The following is a 12,274-nucleotide window of genomic DNA, read 5'->3' on the forward strand; positions in this document are numbered from 1 at the left end:
CCCCCCCCCCCCCCCTTCACCGTTACGAACCGTGTGTTTAGTGAGACCCTCCTTAACTAAAGTAAGTAACGTAGTTTATGGACGATCCCTTATCAATTAGTGTTCGTGAAATTGTCCTTTAATTAAAAAAACTTTTTAGTGCAGACAAATTATGTAAAAATTACTGATACCTGAACTATAATTGGTGAAAAATGCGACCCTTTTGACGTCATAGGGGTTTGCCAATCGAAGTGTTTAAAAAGAATCAAATTTCAAGAATGAATTAAAAATATTAATAGCAAAAGTGGTATCTGACTTTAGAAACAACCCTACTTTTTATTAGTCCATTAATTAAAATTTTCGTGATCTAGCGAATATTTCGACACATGATATAAATTTTTCATTTTTCCAGTACATTAAACTCCCGATATAAGAACCTTCAGTTTACGTTATTCAAAGAATTTAAGTGCGCCGCATTTTGTACATTGAGTCATCTGTTAGCATGTGTCCAAATATAACATAAATAATCCATGCGGTCCTGCCTGTTTACGTCTGGATTCTCCCAATTTAGGATCAAGGCTACTGCAAGTCATTCCCGAAACCGTTCTTATATCGGGACTTGAGTGTATTACTCAAATGTATTCGAGTTCCGCCATTTTTAAATTACCATTTTTAACACGATATTTGAAATATTCTTTCTGAATCTTCCATTTTGAATTATGGTTTTTTTTATATCCTGGAAAATAATTCGCTGACAATTTCAGGTTGCTCCCAGGTATAAGTATTATTTGTAAATAATTATTCATTCATAATAACAAGATATTCCTAAATATATTAGAGCGATCGATTAATTAAATAATATCAAAAACATGATTCATCATTTCCTGAATTTGTTCCTAAAGTTCATGATTTTAAATAATAATTCAAACAAAGTTTTTTGTATCTACTCAGCCTTAAAATTCAATGCATGCTCATTGTCGGTACTAGATTAAATTCAATTAAAATCGCTTTAAATTCATAATTTCTCAAACTAAAAGTATTGCGTCTTTAGCAAGATAGATGATTTTTTAACGAAATAGTCGAATTTTCCACCAAAAACATTAAATTTCTACCACAAAAGATGATTTTTTTGAAACAAAATACAGGAATCGTTATCTAAATTGTTAAATTTTCAACTGAATAGTTGTATTTTGAATTGAACAATATCAATTTGTTCAATTCAAAATAAACCAAAATTGTTTAATTTTCAGTTTAATACATTATTTTTCTGCAAAAAAAAGACAACTTTTTAACTAACGTGATTGAATTTTAACTAAAATAATGTGTCTTTTTCTGGAATATATGAATTTTAAACCAAAAAGATTAATTTTTAACTAAAAAGATTGATTTTCAACTAAAGAGTTTAACTTTAAACCAAGTAGTTTTTATTTTCAATCAAAAAAGTGAATTTTCAACTAAACCAGATCATGTTCTAATGAATTTTCATTACAATTTTCATTACAAAACAGATGAATTCTGAAAGAAAAATGTATTGATATTTCAACCAAAAAATATTTTAATTTTTGATAAAAAACACTTTAATTCAACATAGAAAGAATTTTCAACCAGATAATAGAATTTTTAACTAAAAACGGTCATTTTGCAACCAAAAATTGAATAAGTTAATTTTCATTTTCAAAAATTACTTTCAAATAAAAAAAACAATAAAATTTTCAACAATATAGTTAAATACAATAAATGCCTCACAGTCCCTATGGGATCAAATTTAGGGGACAAGGGGTACTTTTTATCATGCTCATAGGGTACTTTTTTCGCGCTCAAAGGGCAAGAAATTCCGGATGAATTCATGAGATCTCAAAAAATTTAAAGTTAAATTCCAAAGAATTCAAATTAATTAGAATTTTTTTTAATCAACAAAATTCCATTAATTTCCGTAAAATTAAAACGAATTTAGATCAATTTCAGATTAAAGAGAAGGATTCGATGATGTTCATAAAAATTCAAGGCGAATTACAAAAATTCAAATGAATTGAAAACAATTTAAAAATATGAAGAAACTTAATTAAATTCAGTAAATTTGAAACGAGCTTAGAAAAATTCAAGGGAATTAAAAAGAATTTTATGACATGCCCATGAATTCAAGATGATGGTTAAAGAATTGACGATCAATGAAAAAAACTTTTAAAATCCCAAATAATCCTTTGAATTGAATAGAATGAAGTCAATTTAGAAAAATTCAAGTAAATTAAAAAAATCAAGATTCCAAAGAATTTAAAAGAATTCAAAACGAATAAAAAAATCAAATCTCTTTAAATCTTTTTTATTTTAAAAATCGAAAAAATTCGGCTGATAACAATAAATTTTCAGTGAATTTAGAGAAATTTAAAGGAAATTAAAACAATTAGATGAAATTCACAAAAAAATCAAGATGAATTTAAAAAGAAATCCAGTAAGTGAAAAACCATTTTAAAAATATGAAAATATTAATTGAATTGATTAGAATTTAGAAGAATTTAAAAGAATTCATGATAAATTGATAAGAACTCAGGATGAATCCAAATGCATTGCAAAAAAATATTTGAAAATCTCTTTGAATCTTCGAAATCCTACGGAATACCTAAAGACTCGCGAATAAATTCTTTAAAATCCACTGAAATATTTAAAAATCTCGTGAAATGTTATGATTATATTTCCTGAAATCTTGGAACATGTATTAAAATACCTTGAGACCTTTGAAATACCTTAAAATCAATGAAATCCTCGGAAATATTATAAAATAATATGAAATCTTTTAAAATATCTTAAAACCATTTGTAAAATCGTTCCACATCTTTCGAAATTAAAATTAAATTCAAATTTCCTACAATATTTCAAATTCTTTAAAATCCCATTAAACTAATGAAATCAATGTAACGTTAAAAGATTAAAAGTTCTTCTAAAATCTAAATATTAAACGCTTTCTATGTAAAACAATTGTGTTTCAAATTGATTTCTTTTAAATATTTGGTTTCAACTTACTCGTCTTAAATTAACAGTGAAATATTGCTAAATATTAAATAATTATTCTTTTTCTAGATTCAGAAATATCAAATTAAATGGGATACAAATTAAATAATTCAGACTCACTATATTTTTAAGTTAATAAAAACCTTTAATTATAACTATATTATAATGGATTTATTTTTAAGTTTAAAATAGTAAAATGCACGCTTACATTTTTAATAGTTAAAAAAATTAATAGAAACAATATATTAATAAATTTATCAATGAAATCTAATATAAAAAAATAATATAAAGGAATACCTGAAACTCTGAATTAAAAATATATTATTGATAAATCATGAAAATTTTTATTTAAAAATAAAATTATCGGAATAAATGATATATTAATTTCAATTTTTATCAAGACTTTCGGATTGAAACAGTTACAATCTGGAAATTCTCAAACTTTGAACGGATCCAGAATTGTTCGGTCAAATCAATTATTGTTCAGATTTCTATACTTAAAGTACAGATTCATTTTAAAAATAATTTATTTATTTATATTTAGAGTTGTTAAAATAAAACTGTTTTTTATCAATAATTTTCAACTTCAAATGCTTTTAATTTTTAATTGTTTAAATCCTCAAAACTGCACTTTACTCATTTAAAAAACTGTTAAAATCGAACTTGGGCAGATTTTTCTGCATTTTAAAATTCTTTAAATTAAAATATACGCTTAAAAATTAAAAACTTTTAAAGTGCAAGATTTTCGAATTAAGCATTCTAAACTAAATGATGTAATAATTTATAAAAATCACAATTTAGGAAATTATTTAAAAACGGTTGAAATCAAAGTTGGACAAAATTTTTATTCTAAGATTTTTGTGAAATTCCCGGTCAAAAAAATAAATTCACTGTCATCTCCCGGTTTTCCCCGGCCCCATAAGATTCCCGGTTTCCCAGTCCAGCGGCCATCGTGAATACCCTAACATGTTAATAATTCATGACATTTTCAGGATTTTCCAGGTATATAAAGATTCCCTGACAATTCCAGGTTTACAATGGTCAGTAAAATTAAATTAAAATTGACTTACCGTGTCTCTATTTCGCGATATATCGCAGTATCTTCTGACAACAGATTGGTATTGATCAACGAGGTTTCTGTAACAAAGGTTTATCCTCCGTTCAGTTTCCTGAGCATTGTTGCGAAAAATCCTGTCATTCATCTCCGACCACATATTTTCCAATCGCTCTGCCGAGTTCACGACTCTGCGAAACAAACTCAGAGGACTTTCAGCACTAGAGGAACTAGGACGTGTATTATTGCGCGAAGGATCAGCCACTGGTGGTTCCTCGTCGTTTGTATCTTCACCGGATCTCTCTTCATTTCTTTGCGGAGTTTCATGATTAGCTGCGCTGGAATTCGCAACTTGTTCAGGTATTCTTTCAACAACTCGATCGGGTTCTAGGTCGGATGCTGTGCTACTTGGACGAAATATGGTGGTCGTTGAAGGCCTCCTCAGTGGAGGATAGGAAACGACAGGTACGGGAGCATCTCTGCAAAAACAAACGACTTTTTATTTAAAAGTTCACTAGAAAATATTTTTTTATTATTTATAGGGCAATAATGATAATAATTCTCTAATATCCCCAGGTTTTTTCCAGGTGTAAATTTCACAGTACGGGGCCTTTCAAATATTTGAATTTTATTTTAAAACATGACAATTAATTTCTTGAATTTGTCTCTAAAGTAACAAATAGTTTTTAACTAAAAAAGATAGTTTGTAATAAAAAATGGAATAGTTAAATTTTCAGTGAAAATAATTAGTTTTCCACTAGAAAAAAGCGAAAATTTTCAATAAAATTGATAAATTCTTTATTACGATTATAAAGCTTCAATCGTGATAGATACATTAAAAAAAAAGATGAAATTTTAACAAAAGAGTTTAACTTCCAATCAAGCAGTTTTCTTTTCCACGAAAAAAGATGAATTTTCAAAATAAATTAATTTTCTAACACAAAATCCGATTTCCAAACAAATACTTGAATTTAAAATTAAATTGGTTTTATTGTATAAAAATAATTTCCAACAAAATAGTTCAATTTTGAAGTACAATATTTTCAACTAAAATTATCGAATATTCAAGTACATTTTCAACGAAAAAGATGAATTTTCAAATAAAAAGATTTATTTCCTATAAAAAAACAATGATTATTCAATAAAATACATGAATTTTACACCTAGTTGGATTTTGAACTAAAGAAGACAAATTTTCAACCTAATAGTTAGATGTAAAAAATTATGAAATCAATTTTAAACCAAAAATGGAAAAGTTCTATTTTCATTTTAAAAAAATGAAAATCAAACTTGTAAATTTCCAAAATAAAAACAAATGCAGTTTCAACGAGATTAATTTCAAACAGAAAAAAACGAGCTTTCAACAAAATAGTTAAATATACAGTAATATAAAGGTACTTTTACAAAACGAAAAATCATTGTTATTGAATTTTATATTACGATTAAATAAAAAATTAAGGACGCTTGTGAGAAAATTCCGACTCAAAAATAAAAAAAAAATCCCTGACATTCCTCAGTTTTTCTAGGTAGATAAAAATTCCCTGGCAATTCCAGGTTTTCCAGGTACGGTAGACACTCTAGTAATTTGAAATTAAGAGGTTTAATAATGCATAAAATGGTAGCGTTTTGATTTAAATAGGTTTAATTTAAAAAAATGTGCATTCCAAACACAAAATTTCCAAAATTAAAAAATTTTAAGTAGCTGTGGAAAGTTTAAAGAAAATCCAAATTGTAATTCCACGCACATAATATGAAATGAAATTTGAAGTGATTGGACGACAAACTTGCTTAAATAAAAATGTGTAAGATCTTCATTGTAAGCATAAAAAAATCTCAGCTGTCATTAGAAACTTTTAAGTAAAACATTCTAAAAAACCTTTTAAAATTAAGTAAGTTTAAATTAAAAACATTAAAAATTAAACAACTTTAGTTAACTCTAATTAATAATTGTAAAATCGATATTAAGTTCATACTTTTCAAAAATTAAAAATTTCAGTCACAAATGACGAACTTGCAAAATGGAACAACTACTATTTATAGATTAATTTCATTTAAAAATTAAGAGTAATTTATAAAGCTTAAATTCGAAATTTTCATTTATTTATCTATTAGTACTTGCGATTTCAAACAGAACCATTTTTAAAGATTGCAAATTTTTCCGATTTAATTTGAATATCCTTAAATTTGTAACCATTTTAAAAATCTTCAAATACTAATTTATGCCTACAGTCCATCTACTCCAAACGTTTTACTATCAACATTGTTGAATTTCAAACATATTTAATTCTTTATTCTTGAAGCATTCAAAACGACTTTCAAATCGAACGGACTGCAAATTTGATAAAATTCCTGTGATATCAAATTACTCAATTTTAAGAGACTTGAAAAGTATTTCTACTAAAAGTTTAAAAAAATCCCGGTCTTAAACTTTCGTGCTTGAAATTTAAATACGAAAAAAGGCGTAAAACTATATTTACACTTTAAAAACAATCAAATATGTCGTTCATCATTTGCCTACAATGATTATGACCTTAAAAAGAACCTTTGCAAGTTGCGTGGGTCGTATTCCGTTGACTGGTTCCTTCTGAGAGTATTTCTACTTTCAGGAACGGGATTTCTCTCCTCCAAGAAATCTCGAAACCTATTGGATCCGTGATGCACCATTCCATGATTCCAAAGATGAAGCGGAGAAGAGGAATGATAGTGAGAAAATGGCGGAGCGGAGGAGTCGAACTCTTGCGATCTTTCTCGAACCAGTCTGCCAATTTTTATTTTATATATGACATTTAATTACCTATTAACATTTGAGAAATGAAATTCCGAATAAAACAAAAATTAAATTCCTCTTCAACGCCCAATACTCAAATTTAACTTCGAAACATTTAGAAAATAAGAAACCAAGAATCTAATCACGAAATGCGGACAAAACACTCTTAAATGTCTCCAATTAAAAAAATATATATAAAAAAGAGAAGGAAAAGGAAGGCAATTTATTATTATTTTTTAAATTCAGAACAAATAAAAACTTTAAATTCCTCTTCAACATTCATAATTAACTACGAAAATCTTGGAAATTGAAACAATCAAAAATCTAACGAGCAAATTTGGACATTTTTTAATCAGAAACAAAATCTAAATTCCTCTATACCGTTCAATATTCAAATATAATTTTTTTATTCTGGGTTTTTTAATTTGAATGCAGACATTTAAGAGTGTGTTCTCCAAATTTTATCGTCAGATTGTTGCTTTTTTCTTCTTCTAATTTTCAAGAAATTTGTAATTTTTAATTAAATCATTTTATTTACTTATTCATGTTAAAATTTTATTTTTTTTCTCACCGAGGAATCGATCTGTACAATTGCTCTAAAGGAGGACGATCCCATTGCGATTGAGTTGGTGGCGTATTCGCGATTCCAGTTATCAGTTTTCTTCCTAAATTGTCAAACGCGACATACCTAAAACACAAACATATTTTAAATTCAGTAAATTAGTAGTTCTCTGCTTAAATTGTCACATAAAGTTACAATAATATTATTTCGAAACCGGAAAATTTTTGTTTCTGCAACTGTAGTATAATTTACGGACCTAATTCTCTCCTTTTCGTTTTTTGTTGCGATGACTGCGAACGGTTCAGACTGACTCCAGTCCCAAAAATGGACTTCGTTGTAAGTAGCAATAACGAGTAATCTTTCAGAAGGATGGAATGCGAGGGACGCGATCACAGTTTGGCTTTCTGAGTTCCATACTTCACTACCACCCTGTTTAAAAAATAGTTTCACTTATTTAATGTCGGCGAAAATATTAAATAAGGAATAGAATTGTTATCAGGAAAAAGAAATCAATTCTCAAAACGATTCATAGTCATTGAAATAAAAAATTCAAACTTTTAAGCTTTATTCAAAGGAATCAAAACTGAACTGCAAATAAGAGCACTCAAAATAAAACTCTTGAATTTTAAACTTTTATGATTAAAGCTCAAACAATTTTTAATACAAAACCTCAATATTTACTGGAATCAAATGAAAATTTTCAAACATTTTTCAGGTAGACAATATAGCATGTGAGTGTTCAAAATTATATTATTTTAAGCAATTTTAAGTTAGAAACATTAAACGAATTGAAATTCAACACTTTCACTTGAAAATTAAACATTTTTGAAAGGGAACAATTAAAATTGTAACGATCAAGCTCTAAATTTAGCGGAAGGACTGAGAAATCCCAAAGAAAACGATTTCTGACATTATAAAATTTCTGACTCTAATCAATTTATTACCAATTTTTTAAATAATTAATAAAAAATAAAGTAACAAATATGCTCATCAAATAAAAGTATTTTATTGTATTATTTAAAAATACGATAGTTGTTTAGATTCGGGAATCTGATAATTTTGTGAATTTCGGTATGGTCGGCAATTTACAGTGTCGGATATTTCATAGTAACCGCAATTTTATTTCAAGAATTTTTGAATTCGATCGTATCGTAAACTGTCGAGAAATTTATTTTTCGGGATTTTTCAGACATTCGCGAAAATTCCCCTTTTTGGGTAGAAATGTAATCTTTTGTTGCTTTGATAATAATTAATTCTTTCGGATTTTATCCTTTTCCGTTAAAAACTGATATTTTTTATCCGGAAATTGATCTTCTTGGTTGAAAATTCATGTATGTGAACGAAAATTCGTCTTTTTGTTTTGAAAACTCATCTGGTTTAGTATAGATTAAATTTTGTTTTATTAAAAATTAATTTTTTCTTGAAGATTCACCATCTTCTTTGAGAGCTAATCTCTTTCATTGAAAGTTAAATATCAATTTTCTAACGTTAAATTTGGTTAATTGTTTAATTTTGAACAGATTCAGAGCCACATTGTAAAATCAATTATTTTGATGTATCCTAAGTTAACAAATGAACATAACAAAAAAGGTAAATAAAATAAATAAATAATAAATAAAAAATATATATATAAATAAATATATATAAATATATAAAAAATATATAAATAAATAAAAGGTAAATAAAAAAAAAAGGTAATCATGTAATTCGAAACTTCTTATATTTCAAGTGTTTGGATAAATTTTCCTTCGAAAAATTTGTAAAATTCCCGGTTCAGCTAGTATTTCTCCGTAAATTTTAAAAGCAAACTTACACTAAGATCCCAGACACGAACTTGGCCACCCAAACAGCCGGAAGCTAAGATTTCGCTTGAAGACGGATGAAAAGCTATGCACCATGGAGTTCTAGGATGTCCTGAAAGAGTCCTAATATTTTTTCCGGTAGTAAGATCCGTAATATAAACGTTGTGGTTCCCATGTGTGGATGCAACTTTTGTACTGGAATTTAAAAAAGAAATACCTAGTATGCCACTTTACAAAAAAAAAAAAAAAATAAATAAATAAGAAAGATTCAAAAAACTTTTGTGGAAAATATTTCTCATAAATAATATAACTAACCCGTCAGGACTGAAAACCATTAAAAATGATCCTCTAGGTACACCTGGTAGATCACATTTCTGAAAATAAATGTCAGAGATATTACATCAGGAGGATTAAAAAAAGTTATTTTAAAATTGGAAAATGATTTAAAGGAGTTGTAATAAGTTGCAATTATTTTCCGCCGTACCAATTCCCGGTGGTCCTTTAGTACGAGTTTTGTTTCAGCAATTGGTTCTAGTTCTCTGGTACTAGTTTTGTGAGTTGTTCGCAGACCAAAATCCCGCAGCATCAAATTTCTAAGGATGTTTTGGGACTGGCTGCAGTGAATCATGTCCCGCTTTTTTTTCGGTTTCTCCATTTGGCTAGAATTATTATGAAGGGGATTTGATTGTCATGAAATATCTAAGAAACGAAAGCAAAACCATGGATAACATAATTAGGAATTTAAATATCCACAGATAGTATTCGTGAATTAATAATAAGTTTTGACTTAGAAAACACAATACGAATATTGTTAATTTGAAATTAAAATAATCGTGGCTATTTCTAAAAATTAAATGTAAATAACAGGTTTTCAAAATTGTATATGGAAATTCAACCATGTATAATTTATTTGGTTAAATTATGACCCAAATAGAAATACATTGTTAGAAAAAATTGGTTATAAAGGTATGTGAGAATGAAGCAAGTCCACTATTCAATATTGAATAATAATAAACAAGAAATGACATTAAACCAAGTAAAATTTCGTTAACAACAGCTTTAGCCGAATGTAAATAACCAGAAATAGAAAATTAAAAAATATAAAATATAAAGGTAGAATTATTTTAGCAAATTTATTATTTTTTAAATAGGATTCCAGGAGTCAACTAAAAAAATCCCAATCTTCTAACTTTTATAATCGTACATTATAAGCATACATAGTTTCCACAATAAAAATGCACTATAAATATGAAGTTAATAGAGGGAAAACAATACAAATACAGAAAAGAAAAATGAGAATGTAATTTCAATTAGATATAAAATAACTTCTCCAGAAGAATTGACCACTTTGCATAAAGATTCTAAGTAAATTCCCGACTTTGTTTTTTTTTTTTGTTCATTAATAAAATTCCACAATGTTAGTCTAATAGTAAATAATTCAAGAGACTCGAGTAGAATTTTGATGAAAAACAAAGGCAGGGTCGAGATTTTGTAAAAAAATTATGCGTAATCACGCGATTCGTAGTAAATTGGTAAATAGGGTGTAGCAGAACGTGAGTCGTATGGATATACAATCGAGTAAAAATAATCACCCAATACATCTACAAGTGTCAAGAAAGTATCTTTTGTAGACGAGAATTGTTCAAGAGGGCAAACATAGTCGTTTACTCGTCCAGAGATTATTCACAAAATCGTTATTTCACTCGCGTTCGCAATACAGCCTTTGTCTAACTCAGTAACTCCGGTGACAGATTTAAAACTCGAGCATGACAAACATGAGAAAAAACGATTAAAAGAGCAGAAAATTAAGAACGATCCTCCCAAAAAGGTCTCCTTGCGACGTAGGAGAAGCGTCTAGCGATATTTATTAGCTAGGAAAACTGGGTGATTAGGGCGTTTTAGCTCACGTTTTTGTTTCAGTCCGTTGGAAAAAAATATTACGCCGAACTCAGGACATTTTTAGATTTAATAAGCGTGTCTTTCACGACATATTTCGACAAATAACTCCTTCCCAAACGTAAGAATATAAAAGTACTGGACGAACAGTCGGTCACTGTCAGTATTTATTTGATTTTGATATAGAACCTCAATGGAGCACCGCGAGATGGCGATGCATGTCTGATTTGCGATTCGCCAGAGGCTCTCATTCCTTGTTGGACCAGAAGCCTGTTGGAAGTGGTGGAACTTGTTGTTTCTAACGACTTTTTAGTAACAGGAAAATTGTTCTAATTCGGAGAGTGAAAAATAATCAGTTTTTTTTTTCAATTCGGTAATTCTGAAAGTAAAATGAGACTAAAAAAGATACTTTTTTTGAGGTAGAATTATATTCCCTCTTTGTTTAAAAACTGATGACAGAAAGAGATTTGGTCCAGGTTTTAATTTTCCCTTGAATTTTTTTTCGTAGTTCGGTTCGATTTTTGTGTTTAAGCCTTTCTCACGGGGTTGACGAATTTTGATTGTCGTTTTTACTTTATAGATTCTCCAAAAATGAAAATCATAGTAGTAAATTGTAGTAAATCTAAAGTTTTCATCATCGTTTCTTTTCTTTTTTCTCGAGTGTTAGTTTTTCCTTTTGCCAATCTAGTGATAAAATTTGGGAGTTTTTCAAATTCCGATTCAGTGTTTTTTTTGTGAACATTTTTCAGACTTTGTTGATGAGATCTGGAGACTGGAGTCGATAGAATTTATCATGCTTTTTGCTGTGAGTGATTTTTAATTATGATTCTATTTTATTGAAGGCACAATGCCCGGCGTGGAAAGGAGACAGGTTTTTATGATGATTATTGGTGAAGGGGGTGAGGGGTTAGCGCAGAATGTGACGTAACACATTTTACAACTAAAACATCTAAATGCAGAATTCTCATTCTTTATCCTATCCTCCACTTATTCTTCTTTTTTAGAAAATTCCTCTTCTTCCCCTGTTTTTAAGAAACGTCCTCCTCTTTCTCGTTTTTCCGTTTAAATGCGAACTGAATTAATATAACCCAATAAGAAAATACAACTATTTTTCATGAAAAGATCATTGTTTTTAATTGAAAAGTCCAATATAATATTTTGGTTTAGAATTCATCGCTTTTGGTTTAAAATTATATTACATATTTGAT

The 12,274-nt window shown here is 28.2% G+C and overlaps 1 protein-coding gene across 1 annotated transcript in view; it reads right to left on the reverse strand.

The window, feature by feature from the left end:
* Positions 1-11,196, reverse strand: part of LOC117180610 (serine/arginine repetitive matrix protein 2-like) — a 41,924-nt gene extending 30,728 nt beyond the window's left edge. The window contains exons 1-8 of the mRNA XM_033373102.1: positions 10,763-11,196; positions 9,655-9,829; positions 9,486-9,544; positions 9,182-9,365; positions 7,625-7,797; positions 7,378-7,494; positions 6,570-6,797; positions 4,056-4,518 (exon numbers count right to left, since the gene is read on the reverse strand). Coding sequence (XP_033228993.1) covers positions 4,056-4,518; positions 6,570-6,797; positions 7,378-7,494; positions 7,625-7,797; positions 9,182-9,365; positions 9,486-9,544; positions 9,655-9,825 — 1,395 coding nt within the window. The 5' untranslated portion in view covers positions 9,826-9,829; positions 10,763-11,196. The remainder of the gene's footprint in view (positions 1-4,055; positions 4,519-6,569; positions 6,798-7,377; positions 7,495-7,624; positions 7,798-9,181; positions 9,366-9,485; positions 9,545-9,654; positions 9,830-10,762) is intronic.
* Between the last annotated feature and the right edge of the window lie 1,078 nt (positions 11,197-12,274).

Source organism: Belonocnema kinseyi, chromosome 9 (assembly GCF_010883055.1).
Source record: "Belonocnema kinseyi isolate 2016_QV_RU_SX_M_011 chromosome 9, B_treatae_v1, whole genome shotgun sequence".
NCBI lineage: Eukaryota > Metazoa > Arthropoda > Insecta > Hymenoptera > Cynipidae > Belonocnema > Belonocnema kinseyi.